This window comes from Chanos chanos, chromosome 4 (genome assembly GCF_902362185.1).
Source record: "Chanos chanos chromosome 4, fChaCha1.1, whole genome shotgun sequence".
Classification (NCBI taxonomy): domain Eukaryota; kingdom Metazoa; phylum Chordata; class Actinopteri; order Gonorynchiformes; family Chanidae; genus Chanos; species Chanos chanos.
In genome coordinates this window covers 26504642-26532564 of record NC_044498.1, presented here as the reverse complement: position 1 = coordinate 26532564, position 27923 = coordinate 26504642, and the positions used below count along the sequence as shown (strand labels likewise).

At 43.1% G+C, this 27923-nt stretch overlaps 1 protein-coding gene across 1 annotated transcript in view; it reads right to left on the bottom strand.

Annotated features, from left to right (window-relative positions):
- The window catches only part of msraa (methionine sulfoxide reductase Aa), a 61176-nt gene that overhangs the window by 14715 nt on the left and 18538 nt on the right, over positions 1–27923 (bottom strand). The window contains exons 2-5 of the mRNA XM_030771228.1: positions 14385–14453; positions 12962–13081; positions 5048–5152; positions 3048–3154 (exon numbers count right to left, since the gene is read on the bottom strand). Of these exons, the coding sequence (XP_030627088.1) occupies positions 3048–3154; positions 5048–5152; positions 12962–13081; positions 14385–14453 (401 nt within the window). The remainder of the gene's footprint in view (positions 1–3047; positions 3155–5047; positions 5153–12961; positions 13082–14384; positions 14454–27923) is intronic.

The window sequence follows — 27923 nt, the reverse complement described above, 5'->3', positions numbered from 1 at the left end:
TTGTGTGTGTGTGTGTGTGTGTGTGTGTGTGTGTGTGTGAGTGCGTGTATGCACATGTGTGTTTGCGTGTGAGTGCATGTATGCACGTGTGTGTGCCTGTGTGTGTGTGTATGTACATGTGTGTATGTACGTGTGTGTGCGTGTGTGTGTCTGTGCGTGTGTTTGTGTGTGTGTATGTGTGTGCATGTGTGTGTGCGTGTATGTGTGTGCATGTGTGTGTATGTGTGCGTGTGCATGTGCTTATGTATATGTGAATGAATATGTGTATCCATGTATGTGTATGTTTGTATGTGCGCCTGTGTGAGTGTGTGTGTATGTGTGTAGATATGTTTGTGTGCGCGTGTGTGTATGTGTGCATGTGTGCGTGTGTGTGTGTGCGTGTGTGTGTGTGCATCTGTACGTTTGTGCGCGTGTGTGTGTGTGTGTTTATGTGTGTATGCATGTGTGTGTGCATGTGTGTATGTGTGTGTGTGTGTGTGTGTGTGTGTGTGTGTGTGTGTGTGAGTGCGTGCGTGCATGTGTACATGTGTACGTGTGTACATGTGTGCGTGTGTGCGTGTGTGTGGTTGGGCATGAGGACTCTTGCTGCTCTTAACAGTGAAGCTGTACACGGGGCTGTGTTCTGATTTGTGCACAAAGCCTCGTTACATTCAAAAGAGCATGTGATGGGGAACTGGCCAGGAATTCAGGTTATTCTGGAAACATCTTTTCCTCACATGATCAGCCAGCTGTGAGATTGGATGACGATAGGATGGAAATTTCAGATGCGAGTACTTTGTAGCATTAACATTATGGTGGATTCCATTGACAGTCATCAGGAAGACGCAGTATTACAACACACAAACGCAGTATTGCAACACACAAACGGAGGTGTTCCATCTCTCTAAATCCCAATCTCCAGATCAGAGCACTCAAAAGAACAGGGAAAAGCAGAAAGAAGGCGGTCACTGCTGGGACAAACCCATACAACACTCATCACACAGTCTCTGCCACCAAGACAGAAAAATGTCCCCATAGCATGAACAGAGGTGCTCTCCAGCTGCAAACAAACAAACAAAAAAGTAAGAAGAGGAAAAAAAAGAAAAAGTGTGCAGAGGCACCTCTGAATGCTGAGTAAAAGGGGATTGATTTTCCACGAAGTAATGAGAGAGCGACAAGGCAAAGGGCTTGAATCTCTCTCTGTGTTATTAACCAGTCATTAGGACAGGCAACAGCTACAACTCACACACTGGATCTGTCAGCTGCAGCCAGCACTTCGTGAAGGAGCAAATTGCACTCATATACAGCCCCCCCCCCCCCCCCCGCCCCAACCTCCCACTTCCTGTTCTTAAGGGCCCATGAGTGTGTGTGCATGTGCATGTGTGTGTGAGGTGCTCATCTTGCTCAGCTTGGAGGCTGGGCTCTACTTTATGTACTTGGAAAATGGTAAGGAAGGTACGATTTCTTCCAAGCATCTTGCCATGCACATCTGTGTGAGCGCCTGCGCACGCGCACGTGTGTGTGTGTGTTTGTTTGTGTGAAACAGCAGCTGAGATAGAAGATGTCTATCATGGTATCCTTTGAGGTCTTCTACATCACTGTTGTATGAAACATAATACTCAGACAGCGTTAACAGCCGATATAAGAGATGACCAAGGTCTGTCCGGGCAGGCACAGTTGCACTTTTGGAAAAGCAGCGCTTTTGATTAAGAGAGAGAGGTTGTCTAGAGTGGCACTTCCAGGCCTTAAGACAGCAGAGATGCGTCTGATTGGATGAGCAGAACAAGCCAGTGGAGGTTACTGATGTGCTAAGACAGTCAAGGTTAAATCATCAATAGTTAAATGTGCTGTTTTCCCACCCCACTGCGTCTACAGCATGACCAAAGACTCGTCACCATTTACAGCACCTCTCTCTGTCACACAACACATACAGACCTTTTGTCAGAAAGGCAAATGGAGAGAGAGAGAGAGAGAGGGAGAGAGAGAGAAACAGACAAAAAGGGTGAGTGAGCAAGACAGAGAAAGACATGAAACAGAGAGATAGGAAACAACAGAGAGAGAGAAAGAAAGAAAGAAAGAAAGAAAGAAAGAAAGAAAGAAAGCATTAGTGAGAGGGTGCAAGAGATGAGAAAAGAGAAAGCACACAAAGTGTGCAATCATGCACATAAGTAAAATGTTTATGGTGCAGAAAAAGAGGACTGTGTGACATGAGCCACAATCACTTCCTCAGGATCTATTGTCTTAAAAGCCTGTGTGACTGGAAGGGTGGGGCTTCATATATATATTCACATAGCACCACAGAAAGAAAGAAAGAAAGAAAGAAAGAGAGGGAGAGAGAGAGAGCGAGAGACTAATCAGAGATGCTCTATCTGCCATCCCTTTCAATTAGAGAGAGAGAGAGATGTGCATAACGCAGATGACTAAACACATGCTGCTACGAGGTGATGGGCTTTGAACTTGGTATTTCGCTCAAGGGAAGGGGAGAGGGAAGGGGGGAGACAACGAGAGAGAGAGTGGGAGAGAAAGAGAGAGAGAATTTAACTCTCTCTTTCCTGTTCTGTCTCAGAGCCACACAACTCTGCCTAGACTGTCTAAAATATGTTTCCTTTCTCTTTCTCTCTCTCTCTCTCTCTCTCTCTCTCTCTCTCTCTCTCTCTCTCTCTCGCAGAGAGAAGTCATTTTGAGAAATGCTTTCTTCAAAAAAGAGCACATCAGTTTTTCTCCTCGGTACAAGGAATCAGGATCTGTGTGTGACAAATGAGAGAAGATTCTGAGAGCATGGTATGAGCATACCTGTACACAATGGTTACACCATGCCACAAATGACTCAAAGCACACACAAATGCACGCATACACTCAATCTCACACACACACGGACACAAACATACACGCACAAACACACACACACACACACACACACAGTTAGAGAAAATGCGAAAGGTCGCCAGAAGGACATGAAGCAAATCAGCAAGAAGCCTTTCAAACAGAAGAAAAAAGAACCTCTCTTCATCTGGAATAATTAGAATAAAAGTGTGTAGAGGAGGAAGTAAAGTTAGAGAAGTCATTACCTTTTGATATGCCTCCTTTGAGTCCAGGGCCTGACGGAGTTGCTCCTGTGTGTAGGTGTAGATGGCAGAGCGATAGGTGGTACCCACGTCGTTACCCTGTCTCATTCCTGTGAAAGACACGGAGAGATGGATCTGAGAGTCTAGCAAAACCAGACTATACTGGTCAAATCACAAATATAGCACTGTACCAAATATAGCACAGTAACATTGCTTTTTTAATGTCAGGCCTACATGTGTTTCCTCAGTGTCTGTAGCTGGCTGAATGGTTTTCCGGTGAAAAGAGAAAATGTTTATGACAGATATACTGTTCATTTGATCATGGGATACAAATGATTCATTGTAATACGACAGAGACACACAAAGTGAAAAATAGCATAAAAAGAACTTCAAGAACTTTTATCCAAAACAAGTCTCTCTAAATTCTCTTTTTTATCATAGTATCAGCAGTCATGAGGAAAGAAACCCATCCTGCATCTGTTCTATGTGGAGACTTTGAGAAGGTATAATTTTAATCAGACTGTGGTTTGCCGCAGCACAGATAAAGTGTCTGATTCGGATGAAATTCCTCTGAGTGTGTTTGTTGGCAGAGGAAAAGGGAACGGCTTGTGCTTGAGCAGAAAAGCGTGCTGATTTTGTATTGACACATCATGTGTTATTCTCTCTCACAGGCTGTCACATCCACACGCTTGAAGACTGTGACACCATTTCTCCGTATCCTGTCAACAAACTGCTGCATCATCCCATTTTAACAAAAGACCAGTGAAGAAGGTTCCGGAAAAATCAAAGATCTAGAGCTATAAACGAGCTACGACAGAGATGATGTTCAGCATAACTTAACATATTCTGGTCCTAATAAGACTATTTCAACTTAAAATGACACTGGGCTTTGCTATAATTGCAGGATCCCAAACAACAGTAAATATATTCCATTTTTTCGGAAATTATTCCGCAGCATACTCTAAAACTAGTTCCCCCTTTGGAAGTCCTCTCAGCCAAAGCATGATCCATGCCTTCATCCGCTCCATGATCAGGTTTCAGCCCATGTGATCTGAAAAGGAGAGCTGATTTTCACAGCGTCTTATTTCACACAGACTTTTTAGCACGTAAACTGGCTGATGTTGGAGCAGTTAAGTTATATGATTTCTACTGGCTCAGCGGTGCCTCAGGTTGGTCCAGCTGCATTTGTAATGACTGAGAGCAGCCAGAGTCTTTGATTGGAAATAACGTCTAGAGAGTGCTAACACCAGTTGACATTTTTCTGTTTGGCGTTCTTAGCTGACTAAATAGGAAATGTTTGGTACACCAAAAGGCATTGTACTGTGGGAGGCCATGTGCTCAACAGTTGTTCATACTGGAGCCAGTTCCACTCTTCTGATGACACCATACAAACTGGATCCCTAAGTTTGAACAGTTCTACAGAGACAGCTAAAAGCTAATACCATTTGACAAAGATGTTTGCTTGCTATCTAACAGCAACAGGGACAATCAATCACAGGAGACCTGACAGGGTTGTCTGTGATTGGACAGTCGAGTACTTCAGTCACCATCTTTAGTCCTGAATCACACTCCACCCCTGTCTCTCTCTTCACTCCTGATTGCGGCCTCTCTGAGGGAAGCCTCTCCTCTAATGGTCAGTCATAATGGACCACTCAGACGAAAGAGACCACAGATCACATCTCTGTAGACGCTGTGCCAGACAGACCCGTTACATTTTCACAGGGCTCCCTCAACTCATTTCCTGCGTTCGCTGTCTAGTTGATCCAAAATGGCGGTACGCGTCAACACAAAATGGAGGGCACGTAGCCTGTTCCATCCACTGCGCCTATGTTATCACCAGTCTAATCTCAGGCAATTCTAGAAAGTAGGAAGGAGATTCAGATCCTGCGACAAGAGCTTAAAGGGACTGGTATTAATCATGTAGATAATGTTGATAGTACTGTTAGGAGAACATTACCTGTTGTGAGAGTACACAGTGAAGAGTAGTATGAGGAGAATATTACCTTGTGTGGGATCATGGCTCTCCCAGAACACCTTGAGTAAGTTGGTGAAGCTGATCTTGTCTGGCTCATATACGACCCTCACCACCTCTGCATGCCCAGTTTGGCCTGTGTTTAAACATGAAGCAGAGGAGCAGAGCACAGTCAATGACAGAACACCAGGTGAACAGGACAAAGCACAGGTTGGGCAGGTGACACACACCTGGGTCAAACACAGGTTAATTTCAATGATACCCAGACAGGGGGCGTTTCTCAATATGTGTTTTTCTTTGTACTTGCGTTCCCATGGACTTGTGAAACATCATCAGTCACAGCCTAAGTACTGTTCCAATTCAAAGTTCGCATCTAGCCAAGTACAGATCAAATATCCAGAAGTGCTTTTGATTCGTGGGTTTTATCAAAGATGCATCAGGAGGTGACTTGTGTGGACTTGGGTGGTCAAGTATCCCAGAATGCATTTCACATATTATCCCAGGATGCATTTTCTTCAGGTTTTATTCGAGTTTTTTTGTACTCAACTCCTCACTCAGCAAACTTCCAACACAACTATGAAGTCCCACCATTGGCGCTTCTAGAGGCACACTTTGTGAATATATAATTTTTTTATTACTATTTCAATTAATCTATTTTTTAAAATGAAAACGAATGCAGGCAATTTGGTGTATTATATTATATGTTATTTTATTGTAAATATCAATTACAGTGCAGATAAAGGTGAAAATGCAGGGTAGACTCTAGGGCCAAGCTGAACAGTGATGTCAGCAAAAATGCTGCTGTCCCAAATGCAGATTGGGTGTACTGCATCCTTCCATCCTCAGGAGTCTGGACTGCTGAGCTGAACTTGCCAAGTCAGAAGTCCCAAGGAAAGGAGTCCATACTTGACATACTCCATATTGAGAAACACCCAAGGAGACAGGCTCATCAGAGGCAGATGACCTTGGTTTGACCCCCCTGACAGTCATTGTCTCTGCTGTTTCACACTGACTAGCTGAACATGGCTTTTCTGACCTGTTTTGCGGTGGCCAAAGATTAGTCGAGTTTGCCTTGTGCTTGGAGAGATAACAGGGTCCATCTGCAGCCTGCCCTGGCTGTTTGAGTGTACGCCGCCTACAATAACTGCTTCCCTGTCAGATCTAGAATACAGGGGGCTGATGACAGCAGGAGAAAAGGCGGTGCTGTTTCTCTACATTCAAAGGAGAGATCTCAAACAACATGCAATTAGAATAAAATGACTTACTTCTAGCTAGCAGGCTACGCCTTTGTCTCAGCCAGCAAATGGACCAAGAATAGGGATTAGATGACAATTTTCCAAGAGGAAAAGAGGCCTTAAACAAATAAATAGAGCAAAAAGATAAATAAAGTAGAATCAGGAAAATTATGAGTCTCTTTAACACAGCCCTCACCATCCTGTCCCTGCCATTATAGTCGGTGCTAAAGAGGGGTGGGGGTGGGGGAAGGGGATTTGTGGGTGAAATGGGGTACAGGAGTAAGGGCTTCCATTGTGGGTGTTTTTCTTCTTCCTTAGCTTTCAGACCAGAGCAGCAAGTGCTGTTAGTGTATCTCTTTCCTCTATAGCTTTATCTGTCACTCAGTCTGCCTGGTGCCATTTAAGTTTTAAAATGGATAAGACCCCATTCCAGTCAGGCCAGTACTGAAGTGGGTACACTGTTTGTTCAGAACATAATGTGTGCTTTCCTGTGAGTGTGTGTGCACATGTGCATATGTCTGTGTGCGTGTGTGTGTCTGAAATTGTGTGTGTGTGTGTGTGTTAGAGTGTGTGTTAAATTTTGAATAATCCTTCTGGCTCTTGAGGAACATAGTTGCTCTCATACACATGGAATTTAAGACACCATAAATTCATATGTATCATTTTCCTCAGTCGTAACATGCCTGTTTGGGAGGGAACATCTTGTAACTCATCTTTAGGTAGAGACACTGTAAAAGGCAGAGTTTAAGAACGGAGCCTTGGTTAGCTGAGGTAGGGACGTGAAACTGACCACTGTTTCCAGACAGTGAAACAAGGACTGATTTCAGAGTTAATTCCTTATCTTTTAGACAGATTAAAATTCTGTTAAATCCTCCACGTGTCATGGTGACTCTGGGGCCTGCCACTTTAGCTTATCTTCTGCAAATCTATATAGCTACACAATATTAAAAAAGTAATAAAGTGTAACCTGCGGGGTGACTTTCATTACCAGATGATGCTGAAGTGAAACGGCGTGTGTGGGGGCAGAGCGATGGAAGATGTGAGCTGTACATAGGGTGTGTTCAGAGGCACTGTGAAAGGAAAAGGACAGCTCTGCTCATCTGCAGAAGACTCAGCCAAGACCAGTGCATGGAGTCACCACATAACACACCTGATTTAGAAACAGCTATTGGTACTTTCTTTGCAGACCTGGCCCAATGCATCCTTTTCTTTACTCATACACATCAATGTAGCGGAAAGCGATACAGCCAATGTGCAAGGTTCAGAAGGGTTATTAAAATTTCAGAACTGTGTTTAGAGAGCATGTTTATTTAAATTATAGTAAAGCCAAGCTGAGAGGAGATATTCTCTGTGCTCCTTGACACGCTGACATATCAGGGTCTTATGTAAATGATATCATATGCAGGGAGAAGACAATGGCTGTATGAGTGATACATAGAAGCCTAATGTTTCATTATCATGAAGCTTTAAGCATCTGAGCTTCAGAGAGACAAACGAACTCACTGAACCCACACCTACTCACTCTCGCTCTCTCTCTCTCCCTCTCCGTTTCACTCTCTCGCTCTCTCTCTCACTCCCTCTCCCTTTCACTGCCTCTCCCTCTCTCTCTATCCTTCTTTCTGTTTCTCTCTCCCTCTCTCTCTTCCACATTCTCTCTCTCTCTCTCTCTCTCTCATTGCCTGTTTAATCACTGGCAGTCATTTCTCATATTGGTCATCAGAGAGTCCTCTGCCTATCCCACAATACCCTATACCCCTTGTAATATCGTATGCTACACCTCCCCTCTACATTTCATCAGGATCGTTAAGCCTAGCTGGTGAAGTTCAGATTAAACATTTTAAGTTCAAGTTCAAGTTCAAGTTCAAGTTTATTTAGAGCCCAATATCACTGTTTACAGTCTCAAAGGGCTTTACAGGCCACAACAGTCAAATCAAAATATGACGGCACCCCCTGACTTAATCCTCATGGCGGGCAAGTAAAAACTCCCCAAAAACCCAAGAGGGAAATGGGAAAATGGGAGAAATCTTGAGGAGGACCACAGAGAGAGGAGACCCCTCCTTGGCCAGACAGGCGTGCAATAGGTGCCGTCCACGTGGGCAGTTACAATTGAAAGTAAATTGGGGCATGAACAAAGGGGATGGCGATGTAGACAGGAGGCTGACAGGGGATGGAAGATGATAACACCAGGATGGATCAGTCCACAGGGCGGGAGGAGTCAGGATCACTGGTGTCTCAGGAGTAGCATGTGTGGCTCAACAGAGAGAGAAAGAGAGAAAGAGAGAGAGAGAGAGAGGGAGAGGGAGAGGGAGAGGGAGAGGGAGAGAGAGAGAGAGAGAGAGACACACATTGTCAGATGTTCATTTCCACATAATGGTAAAGGTAAATATACATCGTGTGCCGAGTGCAGGCAGGGACTCCAGCAAGACTAACTAGTACAGCATAGTTAAAAGGGAGAGCTAGAAGGTAATATGGACATGATGGCACTCTGGGACACAAGGCGGCCACCCACTCCACAGTCAACAAACCTGAGTGAACATGTTAGAGTGGGGGGGCGACAGCATCCAAACATCCCAGTTCACCAAACAATCTATGCCCGAGAACCCTCCAGATCTGCTCCTTTGCCTAGTGAAGAGCTATTAGTAAAAGGCTTGGCTAAACAGAAAAGTTTTCAGCCTTGACTTAAACATAGAGACTGTGTCTGAGTCTCGAACATTAATTGGGAGGCTATTCCATAACTGTGGGGCTCTGTAAGAGAAGGCTCTGCCCCCTGCTGTAGCCATCATAACTCGAGGTACCAACAAATAGCCTGCACCTTTTGATCTAAGTTGGCGTGGTGGATCATAAGAGACCAGGAGTTCGCGCAGGTACTGTGGCGCAAGACCATTTAATGCTCTATATGTTAATAGTAAGATTTTATAATCAATACGAGATTTGACGGGGAGCCAGTGCAGTGTGGATAAGATAGGGGTGATGTGATCATATTTTTTGGTTCTAGTAAGAACTCTGGCTGCTGCATTCTGAACTAACTGTAGCTTATTTATACATCTATTAGAGCATCCAGACAGTAAGGCATTACAGTAGTCTAACCTAGAGGTAATGAAAGCATGAACCAATTTTTCAGCATCTTGAAATGACAATGCATTTCTTATCTTGTTAATATTTCTAAGATGAAAGAAGGCTATCCTGGTAATATTATCTACATGAGATTCAAATGAAAGACTGGGGTCAATAATTACACCAAGATCTTTTACTGCCGCACCTGATGAAAGAGAAAGGCCATTCAGAGTAACTATGTGATCGGAAAGCTTACTCCTAGCTGCATGTGATCCTAGTACAAGTACTTCTGTTTTTTCAGAGTTGAGTGAAAGAAAGTTCGTAAGCATCCAGTGCCTAATATCCTTTAGACGTTCCTCAATTTTGTTAAGCTGGTGTCTCTCGTCTGGCTTCGCTTAGACATACAGCTGTGTGTCATCAGCATAGCAGTGGAAGCTAATACCGTGTTTACGAATAACATTACCTAGAGGTAGCATATATAAAGAGAAAAGCAGTGGGCCTAAAACAGAACCTTGTGGGACTCCAAACTTTACCTCAGTATGTGTAGAGGACTCACCATTTACATCAACAAACTGATAACGATTTATAACTTTCATTTTTCTAAAGTAACTCTATTTTATACCATAACTCTCATCTGAGGTGGCTGAAATGAGAAGACACATGGTAGATTCAGGAACAGAAACATGTAGTGTTTCATTTAGAGGTGGTGAGTGAGAAATTAAATTAAGGATGTAGAGTTTCAGAAGTGCATTCATTCAGATAAAGGGAAGAACAGTCTCTCTCTTCACTGGCACTATAGCGCCGTCCTTTAAAAAACACAGCCAGGGAAGTGTGCTGTCACGGTCGCCTGCATTTGAGCAGACACAGCCAACCAATACAGCCTTCCCTTCAGGGTGCCTGAGCTCCAACTTAAAAACTCACAAACAAAACGGGAAAAAACAAACAAACAAAAAAACCCCGATAAATTATCAAGCCTCCTTATGAATCATAAGAGTTCAGATTACTTGTCAACAAAATTATGATTTGTGCTAATTGCCTTTCGCATTGTGCATGTCCCTGCTTGGTGGACATGTCTGGAGTGCCATAATCCCTTGTTAACAGGAGGATCCAGTGCAGATGCTCTGTGGGGATTAGCTGAGTCTGACAGAGGAGACCACGTCTGCAGGGCAGTCTATGCGTCTGCAGGGCAGTCTATGCGTCCGGACCATGAGGGTTAAACCAGTAACACTGACCGACCTGCAACTCTACACACATATACACGCACCAGTCAGGGCCTGTTTTTTAGTCTCAAGTTTTCTTGGATTGTGAGGGTGAGGATGAAACATTAAAAAGTTTTGTTTGTCATACTGTGGTCAGTTAACATCATGGTCAGGAGGACCTCATCTCTCTGGACGTGCCTTTGAGGCCAGTTTCCACAGATTGTCCCGTTCACAGCAACTGACATGCATTTCAGCACCGGTGTCTGGACAGCTCCCTCTGCCTTATCTTCTCTGTAGGATACCAGTGGAACACTTTTCAGCTTGCAGAAGTCCAAGCCTTGGCTAATTCTGTGAGCACTATAAATATTCTTTGTTTGACATTTGTCTGGCTGTTTGCTCAAATACATTTTTCTCAAACATAGCTATTCAAACATTTAAATGACACGGGTCTAATAGCACTGGCAATTCAGAATTCTGGTGCAATCCAGTGTTGGAGGTTTAACTACTCCAAAGTCTACTCTGAAGATCACTTTGCAGCCCAGTGCAGTGCTGGGGGAGTCATGAGAGCAGTCAGGCCTGATGAGACACCATTGTCTGAGAGCTCGGATCTCTCTCCAGCACAAAGGAAAATCTGAGAAGATCAAAGGAGTGACCTGACAGGCTCCTCTGTGCCAGCTAAAACTGCTAATGCACTAAACTCCTGCAAGAAGCAAGGAAAAGAGGGGGAGAAAGGATGAGAGAGAGAGAGAGACAGAGACAGAGACAGAGATTGGACACAGAGAATTGAGTTCACAGAATAGCAGTCCTGTGTGTCATTTTGGTGCATTGAGACATTAGTTGGAAAATAATTATGAGCCTGAGGCAACATCTGATAGGATGACTCCTAACAAGACACGGGAATAATATGACGGTATGTTTTGTACAGTAAACACAGATGTACGGAAGTTAAACTGCCACACCAGACTCTGAAGTATTTATTTGGGTTACTAAACATTACTGTGCATAACAATGCTGCCTAATCACAAAGAAAGCAAAAGTATTATTCAAAAGAAAACAACCACCACATTTAACCCTCAACAGAATAATGAGCCAATATGTTGTGCGGGTATAAAGGGTCAGTGTGGAGAAGACCAAAAAAGGAGATGTCAGCATAACAGGAAGGCAGATGATGACTTTGCTTTCTGTGCTCATAAAAAGCCTCCATTTTGGGTTACGGGGTTCAAATGTTTTCCGCTTGAAAAGAACCAAATGCATTGTGTTATGCAGTTCTCTATTTTCTGTACACAAATGGATGCGTGATGAGGCCAAAGTCTAATATTCTAAATCCTAAATCCCTCAAAGCAGGGTGAGGAGAGAGAGGCTCAGATGTAAAAATAATAGCCCGGCAGCTGGCTGAGCTGGGCCAAATCCATATCTGTTATTGCTTGCAGGCTCAATCCTGATAATGCACCTTGATGGACAAACTCAGTCAAGACAGTCTGTTTGGTAAATATTCTGTGCACCGTGCAAGCCTCGCCTATATTAAGAGATTAGGATTACAGTATTTTCATATTGGAATTATTTTCTCAGTAAACTAAAATAAATAAAAAAATAAATAGTATAGCCAACACACTTTGGTGACATCTCCAGGACGTCGCTCTAGTTCTTTTTGTCTGTACTGAAAAATTTTCAATTCAGAGGTGTTTGATATGTTTTTGGAGGGTGTTGATTGCTCATCAAACAAAACAGATAAAAACAGAAACAAAACAGATTGGATAAAAGAGTTGGAGAGACTGGTCACACTCTTCTCTGTGGGACTGAGTAGGTTTGGGCCCTGGAGGCTGTGTGCTGTAATCCACGTGCTGTAATCTACAATGTGCCTATAAAGATAAACAGATGCCGTCCACACTAGGCAATTCTCTAGACTGGATTGTTCCCCATCCTCACAAAGCTGACACAGTGCCTCTCCTTCTCAAATTCTGTGTGTAACTGCTCTTATGTTTTCCATTTCTAACAACACAACTACGCTGCTTTTTTCTCCTCTCCTCTTTTTGCCTTTTTTTCTCCTGTTTTTATGTAGAACCCCAACATATCTAAATACATAAAAAAAAAAAAAAACCAAGTCAAAACAAGCACAGAGGACGTGTTGTGTTATTGTCAGAAGGACCCCGGTGATGAGGGATAGAGTTTAAACAGGTAGATAATTCTATGACCCATGATTGAAGGTTAAGGACATTCATACAGACAGCTAAAAGTCATTTCAACATTCAGGGATTAGCATCAAATGCATAATTTATGAGGATGGCTGCGCTCAGAGCATGCATATACAGCCTAAAAATATGAGAGAGAGAGGGGGGGGGTATAGGAGGTAAAAACAAGCTCTGAATTTTGACTACCATGCAGATTCTGGATTGTTGTTGTTGTTGTTTCAGTGTTGTAAGGTGTATATTTGAAGGTATGAGGGGTGCTGAAACGTACCGGTGCAGACTTCCTCGTAGAAAGGGTTTGGGGTGAATCCACCAGAGTAGCCCACCTGGGTCGAGTAGACACCCTTCTGTCTCCAGAACTTTCTCTCAGCACCCCAGAAACACCCCATTCCTTCAGGAAATGACAGTAATAATAGTTATTATTATTATTATTATTATTACTGTTATTATTATTATTGTTATAATTATTATCAGAGTGGTTGATTTGTGCCACTAGTTGTTGTAATGGATGTTGGGGCCAAAATCATTCAGACTGAGTAATTCTCCAGGTGTGTGAGAGAAGACAGTTTCTTAGAGATTTCAAATGAACAGCACATTGATTACTGAATCATGCAAAACATGTCAGGGTAACTGTCAACACCGCTCTAACAGTTAATTTTCCCCTGCAGGCACTGTGTGTGGCAGAGATGTCTAGACAGTCGTATGAATGGATGGAGAGTCTGCTTTCCTCGCTGAAGGAAAAGGCCCAGCTAGAAAATGTGTGTTTGTGTCTGTGTGTCTGTCTGTTTGTGTCTGTGAGTATCAGAGAACCTCTGGTTTAAGGGCTAAATCAGCACTTAAATTGTCAGATGTACTTTGTCTCAACTGTAAATTTGCAGTCTAATAAAGCTAAGGCCCACTCTAGCATCCTGTGTATTTGGGACCAGCAAAAGCAGATCAACTCGTATTAAAAATAATACCAACTGTAAACATTTACTGCCAAATAATACACATCACTCCATAACACTAAAAATACATTTGAGGGCAATTTGTGTATTGTTTCCTACCCCTATACCCTACGGATGGAGAAATATCTCATTCTGACAAGGCATCATTTTTACTACTGTTCTCCGTGGACTTATACACCATTCTCAGCACGCTCCCAGTCTGTATTACACACTCTAACAGGGCCATAGCACCATGCCAGAGAGAACTCGCCTTCTTCATTAACAAATGAAAACAAATCATTTAGGAAAAAACAATCTCGTACAACATTGCCAGTCATACTCCTCAGCAAGAAGGTGACAAAAAAGACTGAAGACCTGTTTTTTAAAGGCTTGTGACAGGGTGTTTTCTCAACTCAATCTGATCATCAATTTCTGATTTCAATCAGTCTGTAGGGCACAAGTGCAATAGATGAGTTTTAAATATAATTTCATGTACACAGCCCCCCGCCCCAAAAAAAGATTGAATCTCTGTCTGCCATGATGAATTACACAGTTTGAGTCCCAAAAAGAGAGAACTGGGCCTGAACGAATGTGTTTTATTAAAGAGATCCTTATCAGGCCCTGCAATTACTCTCTCACCACCCCCCATCTCTTATTGCACCTCCTCTTTTAGAACCCCTTTTTTTTCAATCTGAAAACTAATTATGGCACCATTATCTTGGTTGCTCCCCAAAATCCCATCCTCCACCAGCTGTGAGTGTCACTTACCAAACATGGCCGTCTCAGTGCCTTCTGGGAATGGAGGTACAGTCCTGTTTCCATTCACATGGTGCTTAGCTATGTAAACAAGAAGAGAACATGAGAGAAGGTGAGTGTTGTTTTCTTTAATTCCAGTTTGATCACTCCATCACTTCATAGTCTGTCACTGTCAACCACTGAGAGCAAAGCTAAAACACCACCAGCTCAGAGAACCTGTGTTCTGGCACTCCCAGCACCAGGCCTGGTTAATCAACTCTGGACCTGCATTCACCGTGTCATAGTAATCTGCTCTAAAACCAATTCTATTTGTCTCCTCTGGGATGGATGAATGGATGGATGGATGGATGGAAATGTCGGGGATGAAGGGACAGAATCACTTGGGGTTAAGTGAAAGTCAGGAGCAGGCATGCCCTTTGCTGAGTACTGCAAACGAGCAGTACTGTAGCCCTGGACATTGCTGTGGAGGGGGACTGGGTTGGGGGACAGTGGAAGGGGGGGGGGGGGGTGGGTGCTGAATAAAATAATGTGAGTTCGTAGGGTGGTTGAGTGCAGCCCTCCAGTACAGATGGGCTGGCACATCAGAGGGCATCACACACATTAAAATAAATGGATGCGACCAAGTACAACATCTGGACTCAGCCAAGCCAAAAGCACACATGACTGCGTCACCATGGCAGTCAGGCATGCCGATACAGCCAGCTGGAGACCACGTGCAATCCAGGGTTCCCAGCACCGGAGTTACCACAGTCTATGTGTGCTACTCATTAGGCACATAAAAAAATCATTCAGAGCACATCTGAGCCTGTGGAGATGCCTCAGTGTCACGTAAGACCTGTGTCACACACCTGAGTCTTACTCCATGCATCCTGCAGTAAAGCACAGGACTTGGCCTGTCCACAACGACATGTATCGGAATCAGATAACCCTCACAGTTACACATATCAGGGTCTTATTCAGCACCTTACTGCAGTAAAGCACAGGACTTGGCCTCTCACATGCATTGTCACTCACTAGAATGCAGAGACTTCCTTTGCTTTAACACACTTTGTTGTCGCAATCTCATATTCATATACTGGAGTTCAGCATACTAATTATACAAATTCTCTGCATCCAATGTCAGGGGTGGTTGATAAAAGGATACAAGAACCTAGTCTGTGTTACATAAAAGAATAAAGAAATTGACTGGGAAGCAGCATGATGTGCTTGTTTGTGCTTTGTTGTGATCAGACCCCCCCCCCCCCCATCTCCATTTTAGATGTGAAAATGGCACTGAGCCGGTCGTGTGAGCAGGGAGCGTCTCTGTGCTGGCCCAGCTCTGCTCTAACTTAATCTGTGTGAGTGGACAAGAGGAGAAAAGCATTAGCACAGACTTCATTAAATCATTCTAATATCCTCACAGTCAACCCTGGTGCTTGACGTCCTACGCTATCACACTCCTCCATGGTCCACTCTTCCTTCTTCTGGCCGGGCCGTTGTCATTTTGACATGTGCGCGAGATGCTACTCATCCCATGTCAGTAACTCACTCACACCTGGAGAGATGATGGGATGGAGTCAGGAGCAGGACCCAGGTTTGCCTAAGCCGTGGTCCTCACTGACCAGGCCCTGAGAGAGTGCTATTGATCGGGTATGAATAAAGTGGAGTCAGTGGGGCCAGACGAGGGGAGGGGGCCGGAGAGAGGGCTGCACTTTAGTCTTTTCAACATGAGAGTTCAGGCCTGTCTGCTGCCCAGCCGACAACAGAGTTTCCATTACCCACGTTCCTTAGCTCCTGCTGTCTAATAGGCTTTACTCACTCTCATCTATACCATCAAACAGTTGAGCAATGTTAGAGACCAGCCATACCATATTCCACCTCATCATCCCCCAGTTCTGCAGCCTCTCTGTGTCTGCTCTGATCGTGTTTTAGACTTACGTAACAGAAACTTGTAGCACAGGGAGGCCTGCCGTGTGCCCAGTGCTGGACGAAAGTCATAAATGTCAATGAAGGAGCAGTTACAGAATAGCTGTTAGCCTGTGAGTGTGTTCACCTCACAATCTCTCATTACCTCTGACAGCAGGGGGCCCCCGGTGCGTTCTGAGTAGAACGGCGGGAACGGGGTAGTGGAGGAGGAAAAAATAAAAAAGAACAGTCACATGGAGCCCGTTTTACCGCCGTGGCTAATGCGCACCTACCATATCCCGCCACTTTGATTATCCTAGCACCAACCTGGTAACTGGCATCTTTCGGAAACAACAGAGGCATATTCATTAAGAGTCGGCCACCCCTCCCCCCAAACCCCCAGCCAACAGATAAACAATCTAAATGTAAATGTCAGTGGGTAGAGACAATGAGTCAAGACAGAATATTAATGTCTCAAATCAGAGCGCCTTGCGTCGCCCTCTCAGCACCGAGACACTGAGGGGTGGGAGGGGAGGTTATAGAGGTTTCTGAGAGGGAAACACGAGGGTACCCCACACACACACCCCACGACTATCTATTCCACATATCTCCCTCCCCCATATACCAAACAGACCCCTGTCTGCTCCATGTCTCTGATTATGATGTATACGAACTGGTCCAGCACAGAGTACCACATTTACTGGGAACACTGGGAGCAGTGCTTTGCATGAGCATGCTCTTACAAGGCAAAGCAGCTGAAATTTGGGTGACCCAGTGGGTGAATCAGTATTACTGTCTTTTCCCTGGACTATGGGGAGCAATATATTCCATGGAAAGAGAATGGTTTTGTTGGCTTGTTGATGGATATTGAACTCTGACATCATGGGGACTTCACTGCTGCTAGGGACACTGAATCTGACAGACTCACTGAAACTTGTATGCGGTTTAACACACACATGGCCTGGTGAAAAATATCAACACAATCAAAAATAAACCTCTGGTCACCTTTTCTTTTGGATATATACTAAAGAAATTAATACATAAAGTAAATATTCCAGGCTTGCTCTATTTACAGGCCCGTATTGGGTGTAAGACAGCTCTTCCATTAATTTTTAACATTTAGGGGACAACGTCACATTTATAGGCCTGATACAATGGGATTACAATGTTTGTCTAGATCTGTTATTTTTTGTTCCTGGGCATGTGCAGTTTTGTGGTTGTGTTTACATTTCGTGATTATGCAGCACTTAAACACCAGGGTGAAGAAGGAGAGTGAATTTCAAATCATGAGGAATCAAGAGGTGTACTTCCATTCTCTTTCGATCATTCATAAAATAAACTGAAAAATTCACTCTGTTTTTCAGAAAACAGCAAACCAACTCTAACTATTTTTTTGCTCTCCTTAGAGTGCTCTTCCTGGGCTGGAGATCTGTCAGAATAATGAGGCGAATGGTGGAGCATGTCTTTATCCAGACTGGCATTTGGCCCCACTGCCAGCCACTGCCAGTCCCCACACACACTCCTCTAGTTAGTGCTGCTCTACTTCAGCTCACTGCACTCATCAGCCTGCAACACAGAAAACCTCAACTCTCTCACTGCACGTTAAAAACACACACGCATACACACACACACACACACACACACGCACGCACGCGCACACACACACTCACATGTGGCTAATTCAGGCAAGCTGACGTTTAAACAGAGTCGTTCTCAGTTTGGACAAAGGGACATCAGTAATTCTGTAATTTAAATGCTCTCGTCTACACAGGGTAAGCCAGTATCACTAAAATGTGAACACAGTCGGAATGGGATACGTCTGTGACATTAATGGGCTAAATATAGTTCAAATAAAAGCCAAACACAATCAGTTCAGCAAAACAGGATTAAATAATGTCACAGCATTAAATATTGGCAGTTCAGTGAGTAAAGCATTAGCATTAGCATAGAAAACTACCCTCTTTTAGTTGAACTCGCTTTAAGATAGACTTAAGCACAAGCTAATTTTACTGACGAGAAATCTTTGGAGAGACTCAAAGAAAGACATTTAGTTCAGTGGAAAGGGAACTACACTGTATTTGAATATAAAGTTTTGCAGTCAGGACCAATTATTAACCAAAAAGTACACAACATCTATGAATAGCATAATGCGCTCTAGTTACATATAAATAGCAGACTCTTTGGGGACCTAAGAGTGACATCTTGTATTAAAAGACTACTTCGTTTTGTCCAAGCAGGACTGTGGTCTTTGTTCAGCTATCATTCATTCATTATACTATAAATATACAATCAGATAGATGGAAGTGCTGTTCTTCAAAAAATAAATAAATAAATAAATAAATCATCTGTTTTACAAAGAGATTAGATACAATTACAACAAGGAATGCAAAGTGTCTTCAGTTATTATTTCAGTGTTGCTCTCTTTCTTTAAGTCTCTCTCCCTGTGTGTGTATATGTGTGTCCAATGGACCGCATGTCTCCGGGGATCTTTGACTTGTCCCAAGGGCAGTGTGTCTGCTGTAGTGGGAGATTATGAGTGCTACTACATGTGTGCCAGTGAAGCGAATGTAAAATTAAACCCTATCCTCACTATGTTTCACAGGCTCAACCCAAACAAGCGTCCGGGGGGGGGGGGGGGGGGGGGGGGGGGGGGGTGCAGTACATTGTGAGGAAGACAGCTGACTGTTTAATTTATGGACTAGTCTGTCCCTAGCTCTCCTCCTCAGCTGGCCATCAAGTCTCAGATTCAAGCCCAGCAGATTCTTCTTTCAGTCACTCCACTAGTTTAACGTATAGGCACAGTTGGATGGATGTAAAATGTATTTGGATGATGCTTTGTTGCTGTGGCTGATGCGCTGGGAGTGTGTTTGCTTTGGCTGTGTTTTGGGATGAGCTGTGTAACTCTTTAGCCTGATGGCAATTTTTCAGCAGGTGGTAATATGCTGTTATAGTTCTCCTGTGTTCATATAGACCAGCCCAGCGTGAGAGGCAAGTTAATGCTGATAATGCACTGCCTAATGAGGCAGAGTAGTCTCTCATCTCAGCATACCCTGCAGCCAAAGCCAGACTTCTCCAAATGTATGGTTAGCTCTACCAGGGCTCCACTGAGGAGGTTTCAGGAGAGAATCTAGACTAGAGCCCAGGACTCCCAAAACAATGCCCTGTGAACCATAGATGTGCATATACCTCTCCAACATTTAAATTTTAATGGATATGTTTCTCTGACTGTTCATGGATAGGTTTCTCTGACTGTTCATGGATAAGTTTCTCTGACTGTTCATGGATAGCTTTCTCTGACTGTTCATGGATAAGTTTCTCTGACTGTTCATGGATAAGTTTCTCTGACTGTTCATGGATAGCTTTCTCTGACTGTTCATGGATAAGTTTCTCTGACTGTTCATGGATAGGTTTCTCTGACTGTTCATGGATAAGTTTCTCTGACTGTTCATGGATAGCTTTCTCTGACTGTTCATGGATAAGTTTCTCTGACTGTTCATGGATAGGTTTCTCTGACTGTTCATGGATAAGTTTCTCTGACTGTTCATGGATAGCTTTCTCTGACTGTTCATGGATAAGTTTCTCTGACTGTTCATGGATAGCTTTCTCTGACTGTTCATGGATAGGTTTCTCTGACTGTTCATGGATAGCTTTCTCTGACTGTTCATGGATAAGTTTCTCTGACTGTTCATGGATAGCTTTCTCTGACTGTTCATGGATAGCTTTCTCTGACTGTTCATGGATAGCTTTCTCTGACTGTTCATGGATAGCTGAGACACATTAGCAGAGCAGTAAGGATTTGCAGTATGTGTCTCGTTTCGTAACAAACATGTGCATAGCTCAAAAAATCAATTGTTCAAGAGTTTTTGAGATTCTCCATGCTATTTTAGTGGCAGCCTGGCAAGGACCCGCTGAAGACGAGGACAGTCCCGGGCTGTGTTTAAGAGCCATGGTGCATCTTATTTGTGGTACACTTAGCATGGATGAGACATTGTCTCTCAGTATCAAAACGAATTGGGTTTTGTTTTACTGACACCCACTCACCATTGCCTGTAAAAAGACAACAGCAAGCACAAATTTATTATTACTTTAAAATTTGGTGACATTTCTGGAAACTTTGCCCTGAAAATCGTAACACACACACATACAGTATAAGTATATACATATATATATATATATATAGAGAGAGAGAGAGAGAGAGAGAGGCAGAGGGGGGGATATGGCTTGTCTTGGTTTTAACTACTACTACTAATACTACTACTACTACTACTAATAATAATAATAGTAATGATAACAATAATCTATGCCCTGCGTAAGCAACAGCTTTGAAATATCTCACCTCACACTTCGACATTACACAACAACAATAAACGACAACAGCATTCTGGTATTTCTTTTTGTTTTATAATAGCGATTCATCTGAGCAGTGGATTTTGGTAATGCTTCATTTAAGCAGTGGATTTTGTAGTGATTCATTTGAACATCGGTTTTGTAGTGATTCAGTTGAGCAGTGGTGCTTTCAGACAAAGCGTGACCTTGAATACAAGGAGCTGCCTGAATTGGAAGCTCAGTCAGAGACTTAGTGAAGACTCATGGGGAGAATACAGTCCCACAGATCCGCCTGCCGATACCCACCAAAAACACACAGACACTGCTATCTCAGAACAGCCTTTATTTTAGGGATACACCTTGGTAGTCTGTGATTTTAACAAGAAAAATGTGTGTGTGTGTGTGTGTGTGTGTGTGTGTGTTTGTGTGTTTGTTAAGAACCGTACTCTCCAACAGAGGAAGCATAACTGAGAAACCACACATGAATGCAACTAGTGTCTGCACACTGTGTCAACTGAATGCTTAGTTCTGTAACAGTGAAAATGAGATCGAAAAAGAGATTAACAGAGCAAGAGAAAGAGAGAGAGAAGATTTCACTTCCGGTGTAAAACACCTACATAAGACTGGCCAGGCCAAATGTCATTGATTATTCTGCAGTGATTTTAATGGAGAGTGGAAAATGGTCAAACGCCCAGCTCCACATCCAGCATTTCAATAATCTACCCCAGTCTGGCCTCTCCTACCATAGCCTGGACTTTCTCACCCCAGTCTGGCCTCTCCTATCCCAGCCTGGACTTTCCTACCCCAGTCTGGCCTCTCCTACCCTGGCTAGCCTTAGCCTGCCCCAGTCTGTCGGTCAGGACTGCCTGAATCTAATCAATAGCATCTCATTTCACATTAAAACGGTTCTCTGAAGGCCATTATGATCTGGAGCTTAACTTGTGACAGTTTTAAAAAAAGCTTTATAGAAAAACAGGACTGAAACCACTTAAGTTAAGAAGCTGGAAAAAAGAGGAGTGTTGAGGAAAGGGTGACGTTAAACTATAAACCATACAACTTACTCTTCAAGAAAGCATGAGATGGCAGTCTGAGGGGAGGGAGAGAACAAAACAGGGCAAACTCAATACTGCGCTCAGTCTCTCTCTACCCCCCCCCCCCCCTTTACTCTCTCTCTCTCTCTCTCTCTCTCATTTATTATCTCTCTCATTCTGCTGCTACCCCCCCCCCCCTCCCCCGTGTGTCCTGTGTGAAGGCATTGGGTTGGGGCAACACAGCAGCCTGTACTAGCTGATATGCTATCTGAGCCCTGCACTTCTCCCAGGCTCCATAGCCACAGATTAACAGGCCCAGGAGAGGCCCAAGAGAAACCACCCAAACACAGCCAACAGGCAAGCCCCTCTTTACATCTATCCTCTCCTCTCCTCTCCTCTCCTCTCCTCTCCTCTCCTGTCCTCTCCTCACTCACCCAATCCCTCCATCAGCACTGATGGTGATAAATGATTGGTTGGGGCTAATTCCTGGCTGTGTCTGATTGGTCCAGCCTCACTCGACTTTTAATTAGTAACTAGAGCCCAACCGATATATCGGCATGGCGATATTATCGGCCAAGAGCTACTTGCCGATACATCGGTAACGGCGTTTACAGCGGCCGATAAGTGACAATTAAAAAAGAAATGGACAGACGGAAGATGTCATGAATGTTGTCGTTGCGTAGTTTGTCCTCTAGAGGGCACATTGCAACTCCACTGTTGGTAACACAAGTGCGAGCACAACAAATGATGGCTGACAATCGGCTGACACAAGCAGAGACGAGCAGAGTAGCCCACGACGGAGATGATCTGTGTTCATTGTAAGTTGATAATTGTCGCGTGAAATACATTACTCAAATAATAATAAACATTCCCCATCACTTCTCCTCTTAGCCATAATAAGCTTGACAACATTCATGTCATCCACGCCTCGTTTTGCTGCAGTAATGTGAAAGCCCGTACTGTCGGTCAAATATCAAAATTACGTTAAATGTTAGGGTATTTGAGTGGTGTAGGCTAAGCTGTCGACAAACTTGATTGTAAGTTTATTTATTAAACAGCGCGGGAGTTCTAGCGAGTAGACAAACAATGGTTCTATCATTTCTCCCTCGTCCGTTCTATTGAGGTTACCCACAAAGCTAGCTAATGCCATGTTTATCAGTGGAAGGTCGCTAATGTTAAGGTGCGGTTAAACTATAGCATTTATCTTATTCTGCCTAAATGAAGCAATCGTTAACATATCTGCAACTCGGATGCCCGTAGTCACAGTGGGTACATTAAACCAGAGGGGACACGAAAATAAACGTGAGCTACACAAGTATCTAACATGGCTTGGTAGCCAAATAAAGTTATCTAGCTTCTCTTTCAAATGTGTAGCGTGAAATCCCAAAGTCATAAGTCCTTGTTGCAGACAGTGTTGCAGTACTAGATGCATTCAGTAGCAGCGTTTATTCTAGGTCACTATCAGTTTACTGCATAATCTTACATGGCATGTTTTAGACGGCGCCAAATGGTGGCTGAAAATGGTTTCTTGTAGCTTACACTGGACAGAATTAAAAGTAAAAAAAATGTGTGTGTGTGTGTGTGTGTGTATATATATATATATATATATATACATACATATATAATTTAATTTTGTTTTGTTTTATTTTTTATTTTGTGGTACCTTTGTTCGAAGTACTATTTATGGCAATAAAACAAGTTTATTTTTAAACTGCATTATGCCTCATTATTTTGGTGAGGACTCTTAAATAACTACACATAACAAATGTTAGGTTAAATCTTTGTTTATGTTATGGGTTTCTGGTATAAAAAAAAAAAAAAAAAACAATCGGCTGATATATCATTATCGTTTTTTTAAATCCTCAAATATCGAAATCAGTATCGGTCTTAAAAATCCTGTATCAGTTGGGCTGTATTAGTAACACAGTGGCCATCATCAGACACATCTTTTCTCTGAGGTTATCTTTAACAGCATTACTGCAAATAACAGGCCATAATATTGCTAAAATTGGTGAGAAAAACGTTTGAGGAGTGTGAAAGCAGCCCTGGCAAAGTGAGCTGGTGTAACCCAGTGAGTGACACAAACAGCAGATGCACAAAAAAAAAAAAAGAAAGAAATTAGCTGAAATTACTGCAGTTCAAGATCATCTATTGGCTTCCATGGCTCTATCAGTATGCTTCCAGGGTTTAGCAGGTGTGTACGTGTGTGTGTGTTTGTGGGAAGGTTCAATAAGGGACTTTTGAAAACAGCACTCCACCCATACACACTCCCACTTGAATGTCCACAGGAGGAGTTTACACACTGCAGGGAAAAGATATAACATGATGGCTAGAGCTTTGTGTGAGATCAGGAGTTGAGAAGATCCAAAGACAGAGCATTGGATGCATTTCACAAGGTGCACTGCTGCAAGTCCAAGCTCATTTATTTCCCCTAGTGTTTGTGTATGTGGTGTGTGAGAGTGAGAGGGTGGTGTGTGACAGCCAGGGAAGACTCCTGGTCTCTCTCCAGCACACACACACACACACACACACACACTTCACCCTTTCCTCTCTGCATTTCACACAATCAGATCAAAGCCAAAGGTCCAAATTAGGGAGAAACAGACAAGAGCTCTTTTTTGCATCACATCAAAAAAACGCCCACAGCCACCAATGACATGAAATAAAACAGCTCTCTAAGGCTCCTGATTGGATGACAGCTGAAGGAAATCACACTTAAATAAGAATACCCCTTGAGCTGTTTGCAAAACAATATCTGTACAAACCATGAGTGGTATTATCATCAAACTAGCCTGATTCATAATGCTTTTGGTTAAAATGCACAAGCTCTGCAGTAGCTTAATTGAAAGGCACTTCTGTAGCTAATGGCATCTCTGTTATGCCTAATAATAGACTGTATTTAGTAAAGGTGGTTTGCTCGATCCTTAGAAACACTGACCAAGAAGGGAAAGGCTAAAAACAAACATGACAGTGGAGTCTACTCATTCCCACAGACAGAGAGCGGAAGTAAGGGTTGAATCCACAGTTGACACAGAAAAACAGAGACAGCAGATGCTACAGGGTCCTCTGTTAGACATTAATTAATTGTGCTGAATTAAATTGCTCCCTTTTAAAAGCTAGCCCCTCGCCCCATCCAAACAAATCCCTTTAAAAAGATGGCACAGGGAACCGCAGACCGATTAACCCAGGCTGATATCAGCAGTGTTTCTGCTGTAGCACCAATACTGCCTGATCCACTAGGAGGATTATAGTCATTAACACACACCAGTTTAAACACACACACACACACACGCACGCTCACACATACACATGCTCACACATACACACACATGCTCACGCATACAGTACCAGTCAAAAGTTTCTCATTCCTTTCTCATTCAAGTGCATGGGAAGGTGTGTCCAAACTTTTCACTGGTACTCTACACACACCCACACACATACACGCACTCACGCATACACATACACACACCCACCCACACACACACATACACATGCACGCACACAAATACACACACATGCTCACACATACTCACACGCTCACACACAAACACACATGCTCACACATACACACAGCCACAAACATACACACACATGCTCACACACAGACACATATTTATACATCTGTATACATGCTCACATACACTCCCATTCCTTTCTTTCTTTAACACACACACACACAAACATACACATTACACTGTGTCCAATATACTACACTATACCACACACACACACACACACACAGTTTTCTCTTTCTTTCTGTGTTATAGGCCTACACATAAAATGATCAACATTATCATAAGTGAGTCCAGGACCCTGCGCCCTAGAGCTGTGTGTCCTCTCCACACACCCCACCGTGATTAGCGGTTGCTAATGGAGACAATGCAAAGGAGCTGCTGCTATTTCCATTCACAGAAAACAATTCAGAAACACAAAATGATCAGCAATTAGAGTCCTCATTATCTTTCTTTAGCTCCTCAACTCTAAACAGTTACCCTACTCAGATTATAACTCTGTGGCATTTTTACTGGCAGACACTTTAACTTTGTTGTTGATGCTGAAACATGTTTGCTTGTTGTTATTTCAGCTCAGTTCATCTGGGAAGTGAACATTAATCTAACATGAATAGCACCATTAGCATGTGGTCACTGTTAAAACAAGTTACTGTTTGACTGAAATGTGGAGGACTGATCTGAGTGCAGCTGGTCACTTAGCAGCAGGCATCCACACAGACAGGCATGCACACAGACAGGCAACCACACAGACAGGCAACCACACAGACAGGCATCCACGGCACCAGGCAGCCTAGAGTCCAGCACTGTGACACCCTGGTCACCAGCATAGCCTTCTATACAAGAATCTGACTTGCAGACAATCCAGATCGAAGACTGACAATTATCTGGAAACATTTTATCTGTTGATAAAATGAAAGAAGGAAACAAGTCTGCCTGTTTGTCTGAGGATTGTTAAAAGTTAAACCAAAACTGCAAAAAGTGAAGATTCTCAGATACTGAACTCCAAAGTCCAGTTCAAACCTTCCCTTCTAGACTTTTCCAACCAAAGTCAGCGAGTTTGATTACAAGCTCCTGTTTGAGCATACAACATGCTTTGATAAGAAGCACATTTGGGCACAGAACCCAAAACATGTTAAAATTCAGTGAACTGCTTATATAAGTAAGAACTATGAATGTGGGGATAGCCAAAAAGTCAACACTGGTGAGCAACAGGTATCAGCCTTCCTCTGCTTTTCCAGCAGAAAAAAACGCTACAAGCACCACCTTCTCTGAGACAACTCTGATGTACTCATCTCACTCTCTCTTTGTTGTCCAGCCCCTTTTTACCTGAATGACTCTTTGTCCCTTCACTTTGCTCTCTTTTTCTAAAATATATTTATTTTACAATTTCGTTTTGCCTATAGGTCAACTGTCCCTGATCCCTGCCCTGTAGACCTACATTGACAGTACATGTTTGTACCTTTCTAATATTCGATATAAACCCAGCTCATTATGGTTATGCTGAAGGGTGCCCTAGGGACAGCATTTGAGACATATTGTTTTAGTCAGTAACCACTAGAAACCTCCTACAGCATGGTGGGGACATCTGAATTTTACATGTAGCCTTTTTAGGGTTTTTTTTTTCCCTAATGAGAATACATAGAGAAACATAGAAGTGTCAGGTTCACATACAGAGACAGAAGTGTCAGGTTCATCGCTATAGAAAGACATTCTGCCTTTTCTTTTTCAGCTCAGTTCTTTTTCATATCTCAGCAGGGGTTCAACAATCTCACCTCTGATGACTGCTCTGTTTTTTTGGGGGTTTTTTGTTTGTTTGTTTTTTTGATAGCTGGTTCGAACAGTAACCACTAACTTCTCTCTTACTTCAGCCACAAGGGTTGGGCTATGTCTCTCTACCGTCATGCTTCCTGTCAACCCTTTTACCACACTGCTCTGCCCAGAGAGATGCAGAGAGGAGATAAAACAGGACAAGAATGTTATTAATTTCTTTTTAGTGACACAGTGGTTATTTGGGAATTAACCCTGTCATATACTGTCTACTAATCTATGGTTACTCTCTACTGCCCATCTCAAGCCACTCCTGATCATATTCTATACTTACGCCACCAGAACAGCAGTACAGCAGGTTCTAGGTCTGGAAATGATTGTGGTGGTATCACCCAGAGATACAGGCTAATACACATGAATCAGTGTATCTAACGTCAAACTCTTCACTCAGTCAACAGGAGAAAAAGGCTTTTACAGCACAGACGGTTTCAGAAATATCTCCCCATATTTGTAGAAATGCTGATCATTCATTTTTTTGTTGCTTTTGGTTTTGCAACTGGTATCAAATCAAGATCAAGCTGTAGTTTAAAATCCAAGCAGCTATGCCTAAAAATACCATTCCACCAAGTGCAAAAGCAACGCTAACCATACATAACTCTAATACAACGCTAATCATACATAATTCTAATACAGCACTAGCCATACATAACTCTAATACAGCACTAATCATACATAACTGTAATGCTGATGAAGATTAGAGACACTATGAGTGAACAGTTCTGAGCTTTGTAATGTCTGTGACTACGTGTCATTAACATGACGTAATGTTACTCCAGCGGGAAGGTTCTGTGTAAGGAGAGAGCTGTTGATCTGCCATACTGAAGAGTGGTCCATAACTGTTGTTCTGTGTCTTCTGCCTGACAGCCGACACACAATGGTGATGGATGAATGGCAAGGGGGTTAAAAACCTCACAGCCCATCCATCCTATTTGGGGTACCCTTACTCCTTGAAGCTCTGCCCTGAGGTCACT